The 12,557-nt window shown below is 36.3% G+C and overlaps 1 protein-coding gene across 2 annotated transcripts in view; it reads left to right on the forward strand.

Annotated features, from left to right (window-relative positions):
* STK3 (serine/threonine kinase 3) overlaps window positions 1-12,557 on the forward strand; it is a 134,979-nt gene that overhangs the window by 64,886 nt on the left and 57,536 nt on the right. For both annotated transcript variants that reach the window (XM_059835970.1, XM_059835971.1), the window contains one exon: window positions 1,211-1,336. In XM_059835970.1, coding sequence (XP_059691953.1) covers window positions 1,211-1,336 — 126 coding nt within the window. The remainder of the gene's footprint in view (window positions 1-1,210; window positions 1,337-12,557) is intronic.

Genomic DNA, 12,557 nt, shown 5'->3' on the forward strand with positions numbered 1-12,557 from the left:
AATTCATAACTCATGTTATGAATCTTTTATTTTCCACACTGTGAGAACACCAAAATGTAGACTGCAAGGAGAGTAAAAGTTGAAAGTTATAGATTTTTCTTATGATGTATGAATCATACTTGAGACCTTAAAGATTTGAAGTTCATATGGTTAGCTGAATATCGGCAGCTGGGTAGAAGATATTTGCATTAGTGTGTGCAAGTAATGGTGGGGGGAAGCTTCAGTGTTCCTCTTTCCATGTGTTTACTGGCCAGAAAACCAAATACTATGTCCAGCACAAGTACATGTTGCCTTTTACCCCAGCTGGAATTTGGAGCATGTGTGATGGAGCTGGAGGTGCTGTGGGTGTGTGTGAGTGGGAATGAAAGTACTGCTTGTGGGGAAAGATCATGGAGGAAAAAGGAGAGTAATTGAATTAATATATCAAGGGAGAAGATAGATAATAGGTGTAGGACACTAGGCTTCACCAATTCTGTTCCTCATGGAACAATTTTTTAATATTTAATAATGTGTTTCTGAGGTGCTTAGAGTTACATATTGCCTAAACTGTATTTGCATATAATGATGCAAAAATCAGAATTTTTCTAACAGCAGGTGTTTAGTAGACAGCAAAATGAATGTAAATGGTATCATGCACATGTTGTCTTAAAGGAAGAAGTGATGTTTTAAATGGCCTTGAATTAAAAATTAACCTTTCTTCTACAAGTAACGTATTTTTTTGCTTGTTCCACATTTCAGCATCATAGATCAAGAAATGTTTTATGCCATATGAAGTACAGGTTTGTTGAACTAGGCAGCCATAGTTGCTCTGCTTACAGCCACTAATTTATGCTGTCAGTTTGTTAAGATTAATTGAATTCTGTAACTGAATATCTGAAAAAGTTTGTTTTTCTATGTCAGACAATCACCACTCTATTTATTTACTATTTACTGCACGTTTCCTTTGGACAATTATATCCTTAACTATAAAACAGTTGTTATATGATTACATTTCCCAAGGCTTGCTGTTATTAAAAGTGGTTAAAGTAAAAGCTTAGTTATGAAGCAGCTAAAAGATATTGTATGTTGTGTTAGTGTAGATTTTAATTATTGTGTAATGTTAAATACTACTTATCACTGAAATCTGTGCTGTTGAATAATACTTGTAATTACATCTGAAGTGTAACTATTGTAACGATGTTATATAACTTAATGGTGGTTTTTTTTCTAGCATACATTTATTAAGAATGCCAAGCCAGTTTCAATTTTAAGGGACCTGATCACTGAAGCTATGGAGATAAAGGCAAAGCGACATGAGGAACAGCAGAGAGAACTAGAAGAGGAGGAAGAAAATTCGGTGTGTACCTTTTTTTCTGTAACTGTCTGTACTTTATAGATAAGTTGATGTTTTTCCCCTACTTCCTGTACTTATTCAAACACTTTTCTTTACCAGGTTTCTACCTGGTTTTTAGCCTATGAGGGCTGACTATTCCACTCTTATTTATGATGAGTAATACTGCTGTGAGTAGTGTTGTATGAGCCAGCTTTCAGCACTATTCCATGAGATGTCCTAGTAAAAAGTTTTTCTAGGTGGTGGGAAAAGAAACCATGTGAAATTCAGCTGTACAGACTAACAAAAAAAACCCCAAACCAAATCAAACCAAAACTGTTAAGGTTCCACTTTCACATATGGGCTTCTAGACAAGTGGTTTAAGTATCAGTTCAGGGCACTTAACTGTTTTTTTTTTTTGCCTTTTTTTTTTTTATAAAGTCTAATACACAGAATAGTTAGTTATGAAGCACAGTAAGTAGTGATTGCAATATGGTTTGAATCAAGTTGCACCTATAAAGTGAAAATGGTGACAGCATTTCATTCTTCAGATGACGTTGTCAGCATATGTTTGAGGAGAGGAGCAGGTTGTGTGATAAATATATTGCATTTGAATTCCAAATGGAATTTGTTTGGCAATGTTAGGAATAAGTCAGTGTTCCTGGCATTATTACTCTCCCTACATGATTTATTTTAGGGCAGCCTTGTGCAATGCAGCAGTATGTGCTTCAAAGGAGTGTATTGCCACACATACAATGAGAGCCAAGGTCATTCAGGAATAACACACGGAGAAGATGGAGGCTGGAATGTTAGTAGAAATCTTACAGCTTTGAGCAAACAGAGAAGAGGGTAGCACAGTAATGCAGTCTGCCCTATCCCAAGTAGTATAATCCTTGTTATGTGCTACGGAGTGTTAGGTGATGATCTATACATAGGAACACTTTTCAAGCAGATTCTGTAGAGTGTTTTGTATCCCAGCAGACAGTATGGTCTTTTGTTTGCTGGATGTTTTGCTGTTCTAAGAGTATGTTCTAAGAGTATTGATAGCTTGTGTGTATAAAAATGGTTTACTCTGGATTGTATTTGCTTAGGCAGTAATAAAACCAGCAGGGAAGGTTGGGATTATTTTTTTTTTACATTAGGAAATGTTGCCTATGTGGATATGTGTGACTTGACAAGCAGAGTTGATGTTTGTGACTTGATATATTGAATAGTTGATCTCTGAAGAGACTGATTTATTACTGACGTAAAAAAGAGATATCTTTACTAGCATGCTTTTCTTCCTGCTGTTGCCTTCTGAACTAAAGACCTCAAACACTTGAGCATTGTTGATGTTTCTTGGATTAACCCAAAATTAGGTATGACATCTAATTGCTTAGTCTGAGGTTCAGATGGGGAATCAGAATGCCAGGCAGAGATGAAACAGTCCCTGCCAGCTCAGTATGTGGTTTACACTTTCCCTCTCCCACTACTGGATGGAAGGGTACAAGACAGGTTTGGTCCACCTTGGCTAAAGAAGCATTTAGGAACTCATAGAATCACTAAGGCTGGAAAAGACCTGTAAGATCATCAAGTCCAACCGTCAGACTCAACCATCAAGTCCAACTCCTCATGCTTCTTGCATGGGTACAAAAGTCGGAATATAACACTGCACTTTTTTTCCTACACCCACCCCTCCCACCCCCTCCTGGATTATTCAGTGTTTAGTGTAAGGGAACCTCAAATCCAGGGCTGGGGCAGGAATCTGTTATTTGTGTTACCATTGCAGTAGTTGGGGAATTTTGCCATGTACTTTTGTGGTGCAGTCAGGGAACAGGTTATGAGTTAAAAAGACAGTGAGACTGCTTGTCACTAAGTGTATAAGATAGGTACCTCAGGTCTGAAAATAACAGAAGTATCTTCATTTAGCAGGGCTGAGAGAGCAGAATCACAGAATGGTTGAGGTTGGAAGGGACCCCTGGATGTCATCTGGTCTAACCCCCATACTCAAGCAGAGCCACCTAGAGCCGGTTGCTCAGGACCGTGTCCAGATAGCTTTTGAATATCTCCAAGGAGGGAAATCCACAACCTCCCTGGGCAGCTTGTGCCAATGCTTGGTCACCCTCACAGTAAAAAAAAAAGTGTTTCCTGATGTTCAGAGGTAACCTCCTGCGTTTCAGTTTGTGCCCATTGCCTCTGGTCCTGTCACTGGGCACCACTGAAAAGAGCCTGGCTCTGACCTCTTTGCATCCTCCCTTCAGATATTGAGAAGATCCCCCTTGAGCTTCCTTTTCTCCAGGCTGAACAGTCCCAGCTCTCTCAGCCTTTCCTCATAGGTGAGATGCTCCAGTCCCTTAATCATCTTCATGGCCCTTTGCTGGACTCTCTCCAGTATGTCCGTGTCTCTCTTGTACTGGGGAGCCCAGAACTGGACCCAGCACTCCATGCGTGGCCTCACCAGTGCTGAGCAGAGGGGAAGGATCACCTCCCGGTACCTGCTGGCAACACTCCTCCTAATGCAGCCTGGGGATACCGTTAGCCACCTTTGCTGCAAGATTGCATTACTCTTTAAAAATAAGTACAGTTGTAGTCTATGGAAATGCTAAGTCTGTCATTTTTTACTTATACTAACAGAATTTTAGGGGCTGTAATTATATACCAGTGCATGAGCATGAGGAAACCCAGAAACAGAAGTCAGCCTCTGCTTGAAACAAATTGCTCTTAAATATAAGGCAGAAGGTCAGAGTGGATGACAGGGGCACAGGCAAAGGAGATATAAGATTAGTCAGCATGGGAAGCTCTGGCATTAGCATACCTTGCTCAATTTGTTTTCAGGATCATGTTGTAGAGGAGTTTTAAAGGACAATAATGACAGTCTTGCAGAAGGCTAGAGGCAGCCCTGCCAGTAGTAGCAGGGGACCTGAGAAAAGAATAAAGGGGTTTGAAAACTTCACAGGTGAGTAATGAAAGAGGCCAGTTTTGAGGTGGAGGTGACTTCTCAATACAGAATGAAATGATAGGTAGAAAGGGGGCTTGTGAATGAGACTAGTCAGCTCAGAAAAGAAAGGTAGTAGAAAAATGAAAAATAGAGTATGAATTCAGCATAATGGAAAACAGAAGGGGAGAAGTTGGAAAATGAACCTTTGTAGTTTTATTTCTTAGAGGGGAGGGATCACTAGATAAGACTTTAAGGTGACAAATAGGCAAGAAGGATGAGAGAGTCTGGATGAAAACTTTAGCAATATGGATATTTTGAAAAAGAAGTGTACGTTTGTTAGGGCAAGTCCTTTGTACTGTTGTACTTGTAAAAGACTTCAGAATTATTTAAAAAAATAATAAAATACATTGAAAACGCATATTATGCTGCATAGTATCTTTGGAGTTAATTATTGAAGTTCTTTTAGAAATAGTTTTATCGTCCTTAGTAATTTGGTGTCTTGTACTCTTTTTCAGTTTTGTATGGTGATGCTGACTTACAGGCTATACTTGATTAACTAAAATTAATAGATAATGCCAAACGATGTTTGCAGGAGATGTTAAGAGAGATGGATCCTGGATATTCAGTGCATAATATATTGCATTTGAACATACATAAGTCCTTGCGGTTGTATTTTTGAGCTAAGTAGTTTGCTTCCTCAGCAAGATAAGCTGGCTGCCTCTATGGGTCTATTTTAATGCAAAATAAACTTTGTGAAGAGTGGACTTAAAGTGACACCGAAGGTAGGCTGAATACAAAGCACAAAAGAGATTAATGCAAACTATACCTTAATATTTTAGAGCATAAGAACACAAGTTTGAGTTCAAGTGGGTGGTTATTGTATATTGCTAAGGAGTGGTAACTGCTTGAATTACACATTCTAACTCTGCTTAACAGGTTATTGTAACTGTTTTTCTTTGGGGAAAACACAGAAGGTTAATCCTTACAACCTTATGTCTGTTTTGTTTGCTGTGAGAAGGGTCCAGTAGTAGACTAAGCTACACAGATAGTCTGTATTCAAATTCGTTGTGGGCTAAGGTAAGTCAGGCTGTCTTATATTTGCTACAGACCTATGTGTGCATTTGAAGTGACAGTAATTCAGAGGATGTGTTTGTAATACCGTGGTAAGGTGATTGAGAGTTTAACTGTAGGTCTTCAGCAAAGGCCAGCTTTGGTCATGGCAGAGAAAATGGATATTTTTTTAAAAATAGTTTGTGTCATTCTTGTAAACTTCAGTAGGGGGAAGGAATAGATCTCTCTGAGCTTGAGGGAAGTTCCAAATGTAGAGAAAGACCATGTGCAAAGATAAGAATATATGCCACTTGTAAGTGGAGCAAACAAAAGGGAAGTACTAGCTGGTGCTGCTGGCGAAGTGGGAAGTGGCACTTGTCAGTGTGATTATTTAATGTTTTTTTTATCCTGATCATGGATAGATAAATTTCATTACTCCTGAAGATTATTCTGGAGAGGTTTTATGCCTTTCTTCCCTTTAGCTCTATAAGCTTTATCAAAGGAAGACTATAAGCCGCCATTTATTTACTACTACAAAAATATCTTCTAATAGACAAGAGAATGTCCAGGTATTTTTGTTGTAAGGTTTATATTGAATAGTTAAACTTTTGACAAAGTTTGCTGTTATACAAAGATTAAGTAAAAAGGGATTTTTGTTTCTATTTTTAAAAAGATTTTTGCTTATGTTCTTTTATGCTGTTGAGATGTTTTAATTCCCTAAGTAGTTTTCATATGGTTTTATGATTCTAAAAAATAATCTGTGATAAGGTTTGTAATTAGGATGAAATTTTTACTTTTGTTAAAACTGTTAATGTGATATTTGGTAGTAAGTATGACTTTTGCTATCAGTAAATACATGCCTTTAATAAAAAAGTTTGGAAATACTTAGCTTGAATAGAAAAAGTCAGGGTACAAGTGAGTGAAATGAAGAATACTGATGGTGAGGTGAGGAGGAGGGATTTCCCTGTTGACAAATACAATTTGTCAAAACTCCATGTTTGGTAGTGACCTTTGAATAGCTTTTGTGTTGTCACAATGCAGAACTAATCTTGTTCCAAACTGGTTTTAATAATTACTTGGTTATAAACCAGACTTCCCATGTCTTAGAACTGAATTTCAATGCAGTACATCATTGTAAGAAATTCCAGATTCATTTGGGAGATGACACCAGCATCTTGTCCAGTTGCAGTCACTAAAGATTCTGATCAGTTAAAAGCACAAAGCCAGCCAAACTAGGAAATGGCAGGACAAATTGTTACAATTTTTTTATTTAATCAGAGAAGTTTTCTGTACTATGTTTCCTGAATTCGTGTGATTCATGTACTGCGTGCTAGAAGACTCCTGAGCGACATGTAGCTGTGATTGAGGCCTGAATTTAAGTGAAATTCTGGACAGCACAGATTTTAGTTTTTAAAGCATACTAGGCAGAGATCGATCAATGGACCCACAAGTTATTACAGGAAACAAGGATAAAAACCAGAAGAATAAAATGAAAGCATTGGAACATTTGTGTTTGCCATTTAAAAAAATTCCCAAACAAACAACAATCCCCCCAAAAGCCCCCACTTCAATTTGAAATAATGCTTAATTTCAAAATAAGCTCGAAGATTATGTCTTCCATTTAATTTGGAACTTGTTTGGGGAACTGCCAGAAGAACAATAAACCAATTCTTTTTTACACTTCTGAGTGTTTATTCTTTCCTTTCTGGAAAGGGAAAACAGATAATGTGAGTGCCAGTTTGGTATACTGTAGTGGATGAAGTCAGCAGTCCAGCATTCAAATATAAAGATAAATAACCATTGCACATTCCTCCTTCTTACATACCACTTCCCACAGAACCCTGAAGAAATACAGGGCTGCTTATGTGTAGTTTGCATGACTACATGAACGTACAGTTCAAACGATAATACTGGTTTTGATAAGCCAACATGCAATGATGGCAGCAGTTCTAGAAAGAGATAATGACAGTCCCTATGTTGCCTTGTGTAATAGTAGTGACAGTAAGTCATGCATATATTTCTTCATATTTTACTATCTATAAATGTTTTCATATGTAGATGGAATTGGAGTCACTGTTCAGTTGGAAAGTAATAGCCACCTCACACAGAAATTTTTGAAAATAATACCTTAGAAGTGGATTTTTTCCCAATGATATCACTGTGAAGTCCTCACCGTAGAAGTGCAAAGGCAGACTCAAACATGGAGAAATGCATATTTAATAACACCTGAAAGCAAGAGCAAATATTGATGTTCGTGTTAAGTAGAGTCTATCAATGTTAAAGGTCTCTCATGGGCAGTGAATTGAGTCCATATACTATTGAAAAAGAATGGTTTCAGTTAACCTGTCGGGGACTTGAATTTATTCATCTAAACTCCCGAGAATTTCCTATGTAAAGCATGAGCAGTTGTGCTCATTACTCACTGGTACGTGTTTTGGGACCCGTTGAGAAGAAAGGTGTAAAATATTCTATGATGTTCCTTTTGTTAGGAAACCAGATTTAACCCTAACACTTACACTTGGGTAAGTTTTTATAGCTTTAATTCCCTCTTAAAACCATATATGTGTTGTAATGGGCACTCAGGTTATAAGTGATTTACATAACTGAAAGTAGAATGGAGAGGAGCGGGTGGTTTTGGAGAATTAATCAGATGCAAAGATTTCACAATTATGTGCTTAATTTTCAGGATTGATTCAGGTTGTTTTCCTTCAAGTGAGGAAGAGTCATATCCTTAAAATTTGTTCGTATTTTTCATTTTTACCACTTTCTGTGAACATTTTATAGTATGGGAAGTTGTCAGTTGTAATGTAAGTATTATTCTGCTGTTCAAACCTTCATATTATACAGCTGTAAATAAATGGCCAGGTTGAATACAGTCTTCAAGTCTGTATCCTTCCAGAGAGATATAATATCATTACAAATAGTGCGCTCTGAATTGATTTTATGCCTGTTAGGAGAGCTGCTTGTGTGATGAGAATGCCTTCTGACAAACTGACATGTTTTGATAGGTGCTGAGGTAATTGTACAGATTTTTTTAATTAAGCAAAAATTGCAAGTGGTGTATTCTGCAGAAGGTTAATCCTGATATCAAAGTTTAAATGTTAGTTTAGGCATTACTAAACATGACCAATCTCTTCTCTCATGCATTTTTTGAAGTGTGATGTGAATTGGATGCTGAGGCTGGGCAGCTGTATTATGGGAATGTAAAGTAACTCGTTGCCTGGCAGCTCGCAGGAAACATGTCTAAATATTTATTTCTGTGGATCTTTAAAGGAATGAGCTAACAAGCAGCTCTTCCTGTATGTTTTCTCTTACATTTTAGTGTCTTTATTATGTGAGGAATGCTTAATTATCTTAGAATATTCAAATAAGGAATTACTACTTCAGGACTCCATTTTTGTTTTTCTTAGGCACTTAGTGGTTCACAACTATCAACAACTTACCCGGCCATCAATAATAACTTATTCCTATATGCAGGCTTATTTATTCATTCATACAAAAGCTTCTTTAATTCTATATTAATTATGAGAAGTTGGCGTCTGTTTTTTGAGACCTTAAGAAATAATTGCTATAATTATTCCTTTATATTTTTACAATATTTATATAGTTACTTTAAAGGAACTAGTGATTCGAGTTATTATGTATTTTAAATCTGATACACTAGGCCATATTTTTCTGAAGGTTTTTGTATTTATTTTCATGCCTTTTTTATGTGTTTGTATGTATATGATATATCTATGTATCTGTGTGTGTATATATGTAACTTTGCATGACAAACAGTGTTAAAACTTTCTGGTTTTAGAGCATTTTTCCTTTAAGCCAAAGAACACTTGACATGTGCTAATTAAATTTGATTGCAGTCCTTTAAGTGTCCTGAAGTTAAAAAAATGTAAAGATGACTTTGTTGAGTGAAATATAGCTACTCAAGGGGCTTTTTAAGAGCATATTGTTAAAATCCACAGCAATTTAGAGCCAGAAACTGATTACAGGAAGAGTAAACATAGGGAGGTAATTGTGAGCAGCAAGTCGTTGTTACTAGGTACATCAGTTAGAAGGAGGTAGAAAACAAACTTAAATGCTGTTTCATTTTGAGTGTTTGCTGAAAGTTAAGTCTTTACCTGTTTTGCTGATGAGTCTAAACTTAAATGTATGCTCAGTATTAAGCATATACTTGGGTTGTAGCTGGGCTTTGTACATTAGGAACTTTTACAAAATCCTTGTTCTTGACCAAACTGTATTATGTGTTTATGTAGCTACTACACTGCTTTTACAAAAAGATAGCTGTGACTACAGCCACGTTTTTCAAAGGTGATGATGAGGTGTTAATAGTAAATGAAATTATTTTACAGGATACTAAATTTTGCCAGCATGTAAATCTTCCTTTAATGTATTGCAGCCTAGTTAGCTGTCTCTGGTGCCCTCTAGTGTTCTTTTTACATGCACAAACCATAGTTAAAGAGATTTTTTAAAGGCAAGCTGCCATATTTGCTTGTCGTGTTTTAGTTTTCTCTTCATCCCTTTTTTTTGTATGAATGTTAAAAATGCAACAGAAAAATCCGTTAATCTTTATCACCTCGTCTCACTCGCGTCTACCATGATATAGACTCAGGTACGATGTGCAAGGCCATCTTTTCTGAGGAAACTTCTCATGTGATGGTGAGATCTTTCATGTTACAAGCATATTTTGAAGTCTTGAGTGTTGTTTCTGCTGAAGTATTTTTGAATTGGCTGTCCTGATAATCAAGTCTATGATTGCGTTTTCATGCTTTAAGGGTTGGTTTTGTTAATCTTCTAACTTATTTTGGTAAATAAGGACATCCAAACTGTTAGACCCATAGGATTGCAGGGTATTGGCAGTGTTTTACTTCTACTTACTTTATCCTGTAATGTTGTTCAGAGTTTCTGTAGTTTATTGTATTTTCTGTAGCATTTCAAGAGATACTAGCGCTCTCTCTTGTGTGCTCTTTCTGTTGCTGTCTACTGGTGTATCAGAAACCCCTGTCAAATACAAGTTTGGTGCTTATTATTTGTACACAAGAGAAAGGCAAACAGTTTAATTCCAGAGTTAGCTGGTTTTATTGCTTGATTCTTGGATCTGTTTTCATAAACAGTATGAGAACATGACACTTCAGCTTTAATGCCTTATATTTTTTTCCTGGTTAAAATTGAGATTGCGTTTGTTTTTATTTAATCAGTGAGTTTACCTTTTTTTAGCAACAGATCAGAAGTTCTACATCAATATTTACGAACTGTAAAGCATGAATCAGAATTTGTACGAAGAAAACACTTTGATCTCTCATGTAAATGTGCACTTACATACTTTTTCAGATCCAGTATAGTCTACTGCTGTATTAGCTAAATCTCGTATTTGTGAGAAATACTGGAATGATAGTTCTGGAAGCATCTGGCTTAACCCACAGAATTAATTATTTTGGGGCATGAACCAGGCCCTGAAAAAAATTTGTATTGCTTTCTCTCAGTACATCATTCTAGGATCTAGGGAAAACACTATTGATCAAAATTGTCATGTACTTCCCTTTTTGGGACAACTCTTTTGTTAGTACCAATGTGAGCTTTTGTGATCCTTAGTTTTCTAGGTGCTAGAAGATAACTTCTCTTTGCCGAGAGACAAGAGTAAGATAAAGGCTTTTGACACTCTCAGACTGGAAAATGAAATGCTGTTCTTTGGAACAAACCCAGATACTTGATTTGTCTGAAGAAATAAAATACCAATTGTTTTTAATAAAGCAGAAGATACAAAAATGGTCACTTAGGACTCAATTTCATACTTGTTCTTATTGTCAGCCATAACTTTTTTTCACTAACTTCTAAAATGAAATTTTTAAGCCTCAGGAGAATGTTTGTTTCATTTCTGATTTCAGTTTTAGTAAGTTTAGGACCATATGCACTGCAAGTAGATAATAATATTAGTCAAGCAAATCTGTAAATCAAATGTAACTATGCCTTAAGCTCAGAGATATGCCTGCCTGTATGTTTGAGATGCCACATTTGTAGCGCTTAATAGGAGAAATAGCAGTATGTTGTGAGTCAGTTTTGTGTTGTATTGCAGTACTGGAAGAAGCACTTGGAAATAATAACTTAATTGTTTTGGCACTTTTAAAATGCAATGCAAAAAGACACTTTTGGACTTTACTTTCTGAGTACCCTTGTTAGAAAGAGAAAAATATAACTTGTAAAAACCACTGGGGTTAGCAAGAATGTTGCGGGTGGGGGGAGTAAAGAAAATTCAAGTTGCCACCAGGAGGAGCAGTACTAAAATATTCTCATTTATTTACTGGCAGAGTTCTCTAGTGCTGTAGCTGTAAACGATCTGTATCTTTGGGAATATCATAATTTTTTTAAGAGAAGGGTACTAAATACAGTGTTTTAGAATGCAATTAAAAAACTCAGAAAGAATGCAGATGAAGAACTTGAATGTTTTTGCAAATTATAATCCAGAAAAGAATGATTCTTTTGACATTTGAAATTTTAATCACAGATTTAGATCTGTATTCTGGTTTTAGTACACTTGCTGTTAGCCAGACTCTCTGAATCAAAATTAAATCTATTTTTCTGTCTCTTAGTTGAGATGTAATAGAATAATTTTCAGGAGCTGGTGTATTGGTATTGCTGCTAACTACAGTTCTCAGTATCTGCTTATACCAACCATTAGAGGAACAGGCACTCAGGCAACATAGCTGGGTCATGCGCTTATGTCTATACTAGAGGCAAATTATCTGCTGTGTCAGGGAATAACAGGAAAGGAAAGGAACGAGTTCAGTAAGAAATAGAAAGTGTCAGACCTTGTAGAGTTTGGGGGCTTGGGTGGTTTCTTTTTTTTTTTTAGTTTGTTTTGGGCTTTTTTTGGCATTTTTTTTTGTTTGGTTGGTTTTTTGTTTCTTTTTTTTTTTTTTTTCCTTGGGTAATAGATTTTACTCATAAAGAAAAATGTGTCTAGTCCATCACATTATTCCTGAAATGCTGTGATGTTGTGCAGGTAATCTAAATCAGACTTTGGAAAGGAGTGGGATTTCCCATTAATGTTTTCAAATATTGGTATTCCATATGAATTTTATAATTCATTAACTGGATTGTCAGTAGTTCTCTGTTTTACATTCCTGGTCCATTATTGTCACCAATTGAAAATGTTAATGTATCTCTTCATGATATTAGCTCCCCCTCCCAATTAGTGGTTAAGTATGTGCTCTGCAGATAATTTTCTAACATATTATCAACAAGTTATTTTGCTCCCTCTTGTGACAGAGGCTTTTGAAGAGAACT

This window comes from Gavia stellata, chromosome 3 (assembly GCF_030936135.1).
Source record: "Gavia stellata isolate bGavSte3 chromosome 3, bGavSte3.hap2, whole genome shotgun sequence".
In the NCBI taxonomy this organism is placed as follows: Eukaryota; Metazoa; Chordata; class Aves; order Gaviiformes; family Gaviidae; genus Gavia; species Gavia stellata.